The sequence below is a fragment of the Anoplophora glabripennis genome, unplaced genomic scaffold (genome assembly GCF_000390285.2).
Source record: "Anoplophora glabripennis isolate ALB-LARVAE unplaced genomic scaffold, Agla_2.0 scaffold1053, whole genome shotgun sequence".
Lineage (NCBI taxonomy): Eukaryota > Metazoa > Arthropoda > Insecta > Coleoptera > Cerambycidae > Anoplophora > Anoplophora glabripennis.
Genome location: NW_019417130.1, coordinates 79521 through 92676, shown reverse-complemented (window position 1 = coordinate 92676; position 13156 = coordinate 79521). Strand labels below are relative to the sequence as shown.

The 13156-nt window shown below is 30.8% G+C and overlaps 1 protein-coding gene across 1 annotated transcript; it reads right to left on the bottom strand.

The window, feature by feature from the left end:
- Positions 1-5177: 5177 nt before the first annotated feature.
- On the bottom strand, positions 5178-7451 carry LOC108913944 (larval cuticle protein LCP-17-like). Its single transcript, XM_018719602.1, has 2 exons — positions 7300-7451; positions 5178-5501 (listed from the first exon to the last, which is right to left on the bottom strand). The coding sequence occupies exons 1-2, from the start codon at positions 7431-7433 to the stop codon at positions 5228-5230; spliced, it is 408 nt and encodes a 135-aa protein (XP_018575118.1). The 5' UTR covers positions 7434-7451; the 3' UTR covers positions 5178-5227.
- Positions 7452-13156: the final 5705 nt, after the last annotated feature.

Below are 13156 nucleotides of genomic sequence, written 5' to 3'. Positions count from 1 at the left end.
TATTTTTAGATTATATGATATAAATTCAGCCACAGTTTTGCCCACACTAAAGTCACATTAGTGCGAATTCGCACCGATCGGACTTTTCAGTCTCTCGTTTAGCTGACAATAACAGACTGAGGCCAACTGTGGTACGGCTCGACTGTTTGGGCTGTAGAAGAAATTGTCGTGGTGGGAGAACCCTCGGCAACTGCTACTTGAGAAATGCCAGCTGTTCAAAAAAAAAACGATGGTGCGAATTCGCACTGGTGTGACCTTTGAGAAAAAGAAAACTTCTAATAAAATTTCACCAATTTAAAATTGTATTTTTCTTGAAAATTCTTCTAAAACGCAGACGGTTAATTACTGATACCGATGTTAAAGGATTAGGTACTTCTTAAATTCTATGGTGTTTAAATTCGAGCAAAATTTCATAATTACCTACATATGTAACAATTTATTTGGAGAGATTTTTAGAAAAATGTAACATTTTCTAATTTAAGTTTGATGGATGGTTTTTTTTACACAATCATTAGGCGTAGAACTCTCTTAACTAGTACATGAGGATAAATAACGTGTAAAATGATTGCTTTTTACTTGAAAATTAAGGGCCTTAACAAACATTAAATAGTAATGAAAACTTTACATTTGATTTTTGAAAAGACATGTACAATACAAAAAATGGTAGGTGTAGGAGCTTGACTACACCCTGAATTTGATTTTTTTAATCAAATTCAAAATACGTGTTGTAAATACTTATGAATATGTTTATAATGTGAAAATCTTTTTAAATGTGTATTTTTTTGTTAGGCAAATTCCTTTTTATAAGAATGTAAAATGATATCGTACATATCGTTCATAACCTTAAATTTTTTTACAGGTGGCAAAATACCCAAAAGATAAAGAAAAAAGGGCTATATTATTGACAATCGATCGATATTTGTGCAATTTACTGAAAAATCTAGTTTCTACTTTTATTAAGATTTCTATAGGTTTTTTAAACTGATCTGCATGATGATTTTAGGAATATCATGGATTTATACTAGCTCATGAAAATTAGCAAATACACAAATCCGCCAATGTAAAACTAATACTAGTAAAGCGAGTTATGATTGGATATTTGCTTTTTACAAAAAATTATTTATACATGTAAAAATAATTGAGTGAAATTTTACTCACATCGCATTGATTAATATTTCAATTTCTGTCCATACCGGGTTGAGGGAAATTTTCACTTTTTTATGAGTAGGTACCTACAACATAAATTTTAATTTTTGAAGGCAAAATTGACGAATTTACTCCCCAGTAAGTCACTGTTCACTTTACTATGGGCATATAAGAACAATTAAGAGTTAAGTCAAATTTAACAATTATTCAGTTAATTTTTACTCAGATTTGGTTGCAGTGAAATTAATTGACCGTCATATAATTATCCATTACTTTTTTTTGTCAATTTATTTTACATCGTAGTTAAAAAACTTAATTATCAGCATTTAGTGAAATAATTATTTGCTTGAGGCCTATGACAATAGAACTATTTGAATTCAGAAGTAGTACTATCGTAAACAAATTTTTTTGAATAGATATAGGAACGAGAGTCAATAATCATAAAGGCAACTCGAATTCAAAACGAAATTTATTAGACAAAACATGGATTTAAGATAACATATAATATATGCAAAAGGACCCTAACTCTTACAAAACTGATTGGACCCAAAATACTTGATTTTACACCCTGTTCACAAGATACGATTCGGCACGATAATTTATTCGAAACGGTAGTTAAATTGTATCGAATTGATGTTCTATCGTCTGAATATGCAGATTTAAAGCCCTGCGCCACTACGCCGTTCCTTATTTTCCTTTATTATATTCAGTGCACTTAACACCATTTTTACCAAAGACGACCCTAATAGACATCTTGCAATTTTGAACTTGTCTCGATGCTTCAAATAAGATGTGAATTAGGATGAAAGGTATAAACAATGTCGTATGGGGCGAGTGCGGCCTAGCGACTTGGCATTCATGTTAGCGATATGAAAAATCAAGCAACGCAAATTGTACTTTATAAATGGATGGGAAGGCTCGCGATGTTCGCCCAACTTCTAGTGGCCTGTATGTCAGTGTATTCACAGAAGCCTATTTAGGAAAGGTTTGTATAGAAAGACATACCGTCCCTCCTGGGATCGGTGTTTAACCATAGTGTAATTATAGAGTAAACCGCTTAAAAATTAGACAACTTCTACTAATATGCAACCAGATATACGTAAAATTGACCTTCTCTTTCATTTGGAGATATTTGCATAAATTTGAGTGGTTTTATTATGTTTAAATGGTAACTAGTTATTAGTATATAAAGTTGCGCAGTTTAAAATTAAGTAATGCCATTTGTTAAAAATTATTTGATTTTTCCTATTACTGTTAAGAATTGTTGGCGTAATCTCGAATATTTATAGAACAACGTTTTTGAGGGTATTAAAAACACAAAACCTGTTCATATCGATATAGTTATCATTCTTAGAAAGAGAGTTATTAGTTAGCTATTTAAGTGTGAAGCGGGTGAATTATTGCAATTTTCGTCGATATTATTATTTTAAAGTATCCCTTTAGGATATATTAGAAAATTGTATTATAACTGTGACCGTATTGTTTGGAAACGGTGCTAACGGCTTATAATTTCGCGTGCCTTGCTGGATATAAAGATATCTATCCATAGTTTCAACACATAGAGATCCATTACACAAGCTACCCATTTTATGATATATAGCTCAACACCAAGTAATTATTTGATGTTTTCCGCGATCGACTAGACCTTAACAATGGTGTAAATCTCGATTTTAGGAAATTTTAGTACATGGTGCATATTCTGGTGCATTCTTCTACCAGTTACATCAACACTCAATAGTTGCGGCCGAAAAGTTAAAAATTGCTGACTGGTTTACAGTTCGTGCGAATCGGAAATTGTGAAAAATTGGAAGCTGTTACAGTATACCGGACGTCCCATCAGACTGTTCTGCCATTTTGCTGTACCACGACGATGATCATCCACAGATAAGCTGTGGATTTAGTTATCTTTTTTTTAGTTATATTATATAGATATGGCTTTTTTTGTCTGATGAGTGATAATTTATACCAATGAACTAACTATACTTACACATTTATCTCAGTTTTGTCTTGATACACATCTATTATCGTTTTATATAGGTACAATGTACATATACAGGGTGTTTCAGAAAGACATCCCGTAAACACAGAGGGTGATAGTACGACAAAAAATAAAAATTTTTTGTCTTATGAACTATATGTCTATCTCCTCTTGTTTTCGAGATACAGAGCTATAAAACAAATTTTTTTAAATAGAATTTTTACGAAAATTTACAAACGGTGCGAAATATTTTTATGAAATTTGGTATTCCGGGACTTTAAAGATGCCAAATACGCTGATCTCATTATTTTTTGGATATTTCATAGAGGGCGCTAGTTATGCTACATTCCTGTTACATTTTAAGTTCAAATTTTTTTAAGGTAAGGTTTTTACCATTCTGGCTCCAATTTATAATGAACAATTTGATTTTCTAAAAATAATGTACTCTTGTTAAAACTTCTTAATGTGGACGGTTTTCGAGAAAAAAGGCTTTTAATTAAACTCTTACAATATTACGGTGTATAAAATAAATGACTTTTCTCAAAGAAGGCTTATGTCAAAACTTATTGATGGATGTATCATAGACAATGCATACATGCTTAGTAATATTTTAAACTCTAACTTTATATCAAAATTTTAGTGATTGTAATTAGTCATTACTAACTACAGTCACTAACAATCACTAAAATGTTGATATAAGGTTAATTAGAGTTTAAAATATTACTAAGAATGTATCCGTTGTTTTTGATACATCCATCAAGAAGTTTTGACATAAGCCTACTTTGAGAAAGGTAACTTATTTTATACACCGTAATGTTGTAAGAGTTCAATTAAAAGCCTTTTTTCTCGAAAACCATCCACATTAGGAAGTTAAGAGAAGCGTACATTATTTTTAGAAAATAAAATTGTACATTATAAATTGGAGCCCGAATGGTAAAAAACCTAACCTTACAAAAATTAGAACTTGAAATGTAATAGAAATGTAGCATAATTAGCACCCTTTATGAAATATACAAAAAATAATTAGACCAGCGTATTTGGAATCCTTAAAAACCCTGAAATACAAAATTTCATAAAAATATTTCGCACCGTTTGAAAATATTCGTAAAAATTCTATTTAAAAAATTTTGTTTTGTCGCTCTGTATCTCAAAAACAAGAGGAGATAGACACATAGTTCATAAGACAAAAAAATTCTTATTTTTTGTCGTTTTTGTTGGAGGTCTTTCTGAAACACCCTGTATATGTCTGTATGAACATATAGTTTTGTTGTCTATGTTACAATATTCATAATAATTATTATTTAGTAAATCATTATTATCTCCTGGTTATGTTATTTCTTTATTGTGCGCGTGTAAAGTTGTGAATTTTACAGGTTTTGTCATAAGCGTTCCGAGTAAGTTTTTGAACTTAAAATTTTGTAACCGGACCTGAGAAACGTAGGTATTTGATAGGTTACTGGCGCCCTGAACTTTACAGTTCTAAATATCGCACGACCAACCCCGACTGTGTGCTAACCGAAGTTTCTGCCATAACATCTTTAGGACGCAACACCAACGGAAACGTGACAATAGTAGTAGAAATAGACCATCTATAATAACCAAAAGGCAAAAGCAAATAGCAACATTGTAAACTGGTATAAAATCTCCTTAATAAGGAATTTGGAAATATTTACTTAGATTTAGCACTAAATATGAGTTTATTCTTATAATCGTTGCTATATTGTAACGTAACTAATCAAACTGTCAAAATGCTCAATACTAAATGAAAATATAGATACTCGATAATTTAACAATGTGAATACATTCATTGCTTTTAATGTGTTTATTCGCACCAATTATTTATTGTATTAAGTATACGAAACACTATTCTTATATTTTAATCCTAGTACAAATGTCACCTTTCTTGAAATAAATATAACGTTTAATTAAATGATTGTTTTTACACATAAATTAAATAAATAAGGATCAAAACAAAGTATTGTATATATTCATATATTTATTATTTGCAACTCTCTTTTTATAGCATTTTTTATATTATCTAGTAATTATATCATTTTTGTTTATTTACATAGGTTTTGTAATTAGGGCCTTAATTTTCGAAAGTTATGTTGTAGATTCTTCGCTGACTTTTTGTAGTTGAGGGTGCGCTTCTAAGTACTGAATAAGTTTGGCAATCGGTTCAGGAATAGGAGGAGCTACTGGAATGGAGTCGCCAGTGGGATGATAGCCGGTTTCATCAGCAACATAAGAAATGGAAATAGCTTTTCCATCTGGTGCAGTATATTCCCAACCACCACTAACGGTTTCCACTAATTCATCATTTACTTTTTTGAGATTACCTTCTTCATGAGCCTTTATGCCATCTCCAGTTTCATAACTACAAATAAAATGTTCGATATTATTTAAAATTTCTTCAGCAACAGGTTTTAGAAATGATGCTGGATTATTGAATTACCAACATTTCACTAGGTACAAAAGTATTAAAGAAGAATTGTTCAAAGAACTTTTATTTTCTTTCCAATATTTATTATTGAAGAATAAATTACACAACCCCACAAAAAAAGGTCGTGATCTAGATGACTGACCATGGTATACCTATGTATTTTTCGACGCCGGATCTGAATCCGAGGTTAAATAAAAACCGTATACTACTTTTTATGTGTAGAGCCTAAAACATCCCTTAAATAGGGGTAAATTTATGAATACCATATCATTATGGAAAGGAGTATGAATGGGCACTTTGCAACCCTCGTGCTCTCATTTATTATATCTAAGGATTCCCTCGACGGGGTTGGTGCGCCTTCTATACCCTTTGTACTTCTATATCCTTCCGGACATAGATCTGCGCCAAGAAAGCTTCTAGCTTACAAGCTCTTGAGAATGCAAGGGAGACATGGTGGAGGGTGAACACAGCCTAAAGGGGTAAAAACTACCCTTTGCTGAACGGAGTGGAGGAAGATTGTTTTGACTGCGCAGTGGTCGCAGTTAACTGAGAAGAACAGCCCTCACCTGCATTGCCCGTACCCGTCTAAGAGGTGGAAACCACCTCCAAATTCACAAGAAGTATTCGAAAAACTTTTAATACCGGAAAATTCACTTTGGAGTTTTTCAATCTGAGAAGAGAAATCTGACAACGGTATTGAGTTTGCAAAGTGCCCATTTATACTTATTTCCATAATGACACTGGTATTCATAACTTTACCCCTATTTAAGGGATGTTTTTGGCTCTACACATAAATTTAAGAGGTATACGAATTTTTTTGACCTCGGATTCAGATCACGACCTTTTTTGGTGAGGCTGTGTTATTAATATGAAAGTAGAACTTCAAATTTTTCGAAAAACTGTTGAGAAGTTACACGTGTATTACTAGAAAATTTGAGTAAAATTTGACTATTATACCTTTTTTACAACATTTTTACAAGCTTTTATTTAACTTGCCTTGTTTAATACGGGTCAAATTTTGCAAATGAATTTTAAAACAGTTATCCCCAACGGATTAAGCTGAAATTTTGCCTACGCGTTTAGTTTGGATGACAATGCATGGTGACACTAAAAGCTTGTTTAAAAAAAAAATTATACATGAACTTATTTTCAAATTACAGCGGCTATTCCATATATTTTTTTTGTAACTTCAAGAGGCTGTGTATCCTAAGGGGGGAATATTTTACTAAGGTAATTTTTAAGCAAAAAATGTCCTTTTAGCTGTAGAATAACTGTTACCATTTGTGCTATTTATTTTTAAAACACGTGTATAATGATAATCTTCAGCATGGACTAGTAAATAAAATGAGATAAAGAGCTCTGTATACGCGTAAAAAAGTGGGTACTGATTTTCAAAAAATAATTACTTCCACTGATTAATCGTCCTTATTTATCGAGACTGGTTTAAGATCTATTAAGGAATTAATAGTGACTAATCAATGTGAAAAACAGTCCTCTTAACATAATGAAAATTAAAAATTTTCAAATTGTTTTTAGACCCTCAAAGTTCAGGTCTAATTGTACGTGATAATCACATATTGATTTTTTCAAATGTATTTCACATTAGGTAGACCAAAAAAATATTAAAACTAAAGATATAAAATTAAGATGCTATAACACTTTTGTAAATATTATTTAGTTTCACATTTTTCTATGACAATTCAACAGTTGCTTACTAAAGAAAGGTAGGTACCTGTAGTGAAAATTTCCATCCTTTTCCAAAGCAATCGTTTCGGAAATAATTGGAACAACACTTGGCGACACATCTGTAGCACTTTGCACTTGACAAACGAGGAAGGTTACAAATGCAATTGTTAATGTATTCATGTTTCTGCAGTGATGTATATAATAATTTCTACTAATATTCTGCTTTTATATGTAATTTCAGTTTTAGTTTTATTTTTCAGATAAATTTGTTGTCTCAATAAACTTGTTTGTCACGTTAGAAAAAAATTAAGTTCTTATAAATATTCATAAGTGTCACTTTTAGTTTTGTTTCAAATATTATCAAAACTATTTGTATAATAACTTATAACTAAATTATTTAATTGATTCTGGTAAAAAAGTACATTTGTGCTCAGGAAAAAGTAGAAAACAATGTAATAAACTCTTAAATTAACTGAATTCCTGAAATGTCAAGCTGGATACACGGGTAGCTTGAAATTAAAAATTAAAGCAGTAAAGATTAAATCAAATAAATTTTTTTCTTATGCCTTTTTCATAAAACTAATAATAAACGGCGGCAAAGCGTCGTCTTCTAACCTCTCTGAATAATATTTTCTTCCTCTTCTTCCCAACTTCTCTAACTAGTGACATTTCTGCCAATCTCATTACTAACATAACAACGGGCGGCAAATTCGATTGTTAGATAAATATTTGAAAATCGACACTATTATTTTATATGTTCAGATTATCTGCTTTCTTCTGCAATGCAACTAGTAACGCTAGTAGTAGCATTTCTAATCATTAAATGTGTTATTGTTCTGTTCATTAATTCTTCAAAGGTATTGGGTCTCTTCTTATAAATATATTTTTTAAGTAGTCCTACAACCAAAAATCAGGTGGTGTAATATCGCAAGTTCGATCGGGCCAGCGAAATAAAGTATTTTTCCGGAAATACTTGATCAAGATATGCCCTACTTTGCCGAGCATTGTGCGAGGTGGCACCATCTTGTTGAAAATATACCTACTGATGATTAGCAAGAGCAGCATTGTCTAAATATGGTATCAAATTATTTTTCAGTATTTCTACATAAAGCGCTCCAGTAAGATTATCATGAAATAAATACGGTCCTATTAAAATAAATGGTTGTTAATCAAACCGTACTAGACACTAAATCCAAATCGACCTTATCTATTTGTAGTACCGGTAGAATGGGAATTATTTTGAGAATAGTGATGATTATTGTTTCTAATAAATATGTATGCCATAGTTACTTATATAAGACTCATCTGTCCACACGATATTTTTGTAACATTAGGTTTCTGATTGCAATCCTGAATAAACGAAATACAAAAATTTCGTCGTTTGTTAAAATCTTCCGAGTACAAATGATGATTTATTCTGATCTTATTCTCGGTTAGCTCTGTTGTAAATTTTGTTCTTTGGTTTAGTGTAAGATACATAAGTATTCAAATTCAATTTTAATTTATCGAAAATTCTCAAGTTGGGTTGTGGCTTCTCTGGATACTTAAAATTTAATAAACGCATGTCAATCGTATTACATTAATTTTACTACATTCAAATTCAAAAGAACCATTTGTGATTTGTGTTAACACGCTTTTAATAATGTTAAACGTTAAACTTGTTTGTTTTCAAAACCTTCTCAATCAGAAAACTTAAATATCGCTGGTATTTTGCAAATTTTATATTTTCCGCAAATCTACACAAAAAATACTAAGGACATATTTTTGAAAAATGTTTTTAGCCCTCTTTCCGTTTTTGAAATAAAATACAGGTTCCATATAAAAAAATCACAAATTGTGATCATATCACAAAAACTAAAAATATTATCTCATTTATTTTTATGCCCCCAAATGTATCTCAAAAATGTGGCTCTAAAATGTTTAAACTATTTTAAGATTTCTTGAAAGGGAAACAAGAAAATGGCACCAGTCGGTTTAGCCAAAAACGTAACAGATAGGGAGATGCGATTTGCGCTATTGTATATTCTCGAAAAGTGAGCTTGCTCTATCTATGACATATTCGCAGTAACCGTTGAAAACCGACCAATTTGAACCACCCGGTACAGTAGAATAAAAATCATAAATAAACTAGAATACAATTGTGAACGCAACGCCGCTAATGTCTTTCTAGCTCGGGTGTCGAATGCGGTTAATTCCAAGAGAATGACGTAGGGTCTTCTTGGATTTTTATCTCAGCAAATATCGTACGGACGGTATTTTATATTTTTTTCACTTTAAGTTTAAGTTTAAGTAAGAATAAATTTCACACAAACCAAAAAATAATAAAAACGTTTGTAATGGCCCAATTTAACAATGTCTTTTGCCATTAGTATAATGGTCGCTGAGTATAAACAGCCTCTAGCTCGCGCACTTACGAGGGATGTATCTGTGATTGTCGATATGTTGATTATATTATAAACAAACAAAAAAACGCAATCAGCTGACTTTGGAGTGGAGGATTATGCTTCAGCTATTCACGTAAATGACTAAAAAATATGCGCTACGCAAACTGACGCCGTAAAAGCTGAAATTTTGTAAAGTAATAATTAACTCAAACAGTTACACAAAACAAATTGTTCATATTATGTGCTATGTGAATTTTGTTTAAAATTTCGAGGAGAATTGAAATATGGAATAATATACAGAGAAAAGAAAAAGCAACTTTGTTTCCTCGTGACTTTTTGACTGATCATATACAGGGTGGGCCACCGCAGTAATGCCTTGGTCGCTAGGGACCAAACGGCAAATGTTATAAAAACCTGTTTAGGTGGGCACGTATAGGTCGATTACGGCTACATTTTAAAAATATTTTGAAATATATAGGGTGTCCAGGAAAAGCGTACAATATCAAAGTTATGTATTTTCCTGCATTTTTGAAAGCACCATAAAAATATAGGTGAACTTTATTAAAGCTTCTGCATACCTAGGACTTATTGTTTGTGAGATATTTCAATTTCAGTGAAAATGCAGGCTTAGCGTAGAAATTTAATATTGGCAATAAAAAAATAATTTTAAGGAAGTAGCTTTGCAGAGTGTATTTTAGATCCTTAAAGTTATAAATTATTATATTTGTCATCACTAAGTATTATACAGAGTGTTAAAAAAACTGCCGAATACTTCTCTCAACTTTAAACAGTAATAACTTGGTTATTTTAAATGGGACACCCAGTATATTTTTACTTTGGAAGTTAGGAAATTAAACTTTTTCAAACTGTGTATAGGTTTCCTATACCTATCTCTAACGGTATTGGAGATATTTGTGCGTTTCGTTTTTATCAAATTTTTGTAAGATATATCCATGTGTCTTCATCGAGGTCTTTATTGAATTGGTTTGGGTTCTTCCTGATAACGTCTCTTAAAATATAAGGAGAAAAAGGATGATGCAATTAAATGGCGCACCTTTAAATTTTTCTTATTCAGTGAGAAATTACTTAAATCAAAAATTTAGTAATTAATGGATAAGTAAGAATGGCGCATGTCAATGGCCACTTAGGTATCCAGACATCACCGTAATGAACTTATTTGTTTCGGACTATATAAAAAATCTTGTACACAGTGTTCCACCTACTACTTGCGATCATATGAAGGAAAGAATTAGAGATGCACTTGCCACATTCATCCCAGATATTCTAAGGAATGTGAAAATATCATATTACCTAATAACTTTTTATAATTATTCTGCTTATAACATAATATTTTTTATTAGAAAACTTTCTTGAATGTTATCATGATTGACGCTTTACTAATTCAATAAAGACCTCTATAAAGACACGTGGATACATCTTACAAAAAAATTCGATAAAAAACGAAACGGCATAAATATCTCCAATACCGTTACGAGATAGGTATAGGCAACCTATACACATTTCTAAAGAGTTTTAAATTTTCTAACTTCCAGAGTAAAAATACACTGGGTGTTCCACTTAAAATAACCAAGTTATTGGTGTTTAAAGTTGAGAGAAGTATTTAGCAGTTTTTTAAATACCCTGTACAATACTAAGTGAAGATAAATACAATAATTTATAACTTTAAGGATCTAAAATACACTCTCCAAAGCTGCTTCCTTAAAATTATTTTTTTTATTGTTAATATTAAATTTCTACGCTAAGCCTGCATTTTTACTGAAATTGAAATATCTCACAAACAATAAGACCTAGGTATGCAGAAGCTTTAATAAAGTTCACCTATTTTTTACGGTGCTTTCAAAAATGCAGTAATTTAATCTTTCTTTATTGTAATAGATTTTTAAAAACCCTAAAACGTTCGTGTCTGATGATTTTTTCATAACTATCTTACTTCAGGAGGCAATCGACCGTTTGCATACATATCAGCGACCTTGTATATTCCAGTTTAGTAAAAGCTTATTACTAAAACACTAAAAATTCACATTAAATTTCTCTTCGCACATACGAATTATTTTGACCAATCAAAATGGAGGTAACATAATGATGATACGGAATGGAAAAGATTACGTTAAAAATAGGAAATATAGCCACTACATTTGTATTTCCAAGGTCGCAATAAAAGGCAACATTTTGCCGAGTTTCTGACCTTGAAAATAATGAATTTAGTTTTTGCAATAGAGCAGAGCAATTGATTTTATAGTTTGATAAATTATAAATAAAAGGAATTGCAGAACAGTGGTGAAAAATACATTAATTTTAAAAACCAGATTATTTGAACATCAAATATCATATAAAGATAAAAATAAAAATTAAAAAGAGAAATCTACGTTAACTGCGTGCCGGCATTTAAACAATTCAGCGAGTTGCGTCACATAATAAATACTTACAATAAACTCAAGTAAACAATGAATAATGTAATGACTCAATGTCAATGCTTGCTGTTATTGGCACGTAAACAACTTATGCCTACGTAGAATTATTTAAATTAAATTAATGTCTACGGAACGTTTATAAGAATTGATATAAATACATACATATTACTATAACATTAGTTAAATACATTTAATATTTTATACATACGAGACCTACACCTATCAGATAAGTTATTTCTTGTAAAATATGAAAAATTATAGTTCATTTTAAAAAGCTATTTAACAACTTTTTTGTAAGCAGAACTTAGAAAGTTGTTTATTCTGATGAAGAAATCAACTACTCAATGTTGCTGGCTTTAACTTTTAGATTCCATTTTCTATAGGAAATAGAAGGTAAAAAGTTAAAGAAATCTTGAAATATGTTCATAAAATGTTCATGAGTTCCTTTTCTCTGTGTAATTCCTATCCGGCAAAGGATTTCGGTAATACCGTCTGTCATTTTATTAGCATACAGGTATACATTATAAAATCAAAATTTCAACAAACCGATGCTTTGGAAAGCATATTCTACTAGTGGGAAGTGTATTTTATTTAAAGCATATTCGTACAAAATCAAAAATTACATTTCTTATTTCATTAAATATTCGTTTTTTACATTTATCTTTAATCTGTATTATTATGAGGTTACGTTTTTACTATTACATCAGAGAAATGTTCACTTTATTCTTTGCGGCTGTCAGTTCTCCGTTCCAAATTAATTAAATGTAGTGTATCTGTGTTAGAGGTGTGTACATGTGGATGGGAGGGTTAAGGAAATGTAAGCTTGAAAGCTTGTTGGTTAAACGTATTTTGAGTAATCAAACTTAAATATCTTATCTTTCAATAATTAATAAGCGTTTATCTGTAGCAGTTTTATAGATTTATATTTTAAATATTGCAATTTTAAGGTCTAGGTAATCAACTTGCCGAAGTTTTCAATTATTTCGCTTTTTACGAAATTCAAATTTGTGAAATAATAACCAAGGAAACTCACAAATCGTTGTTACACATTCATAATTTGCGGAGAACGGCGGTTGTCAATATATAT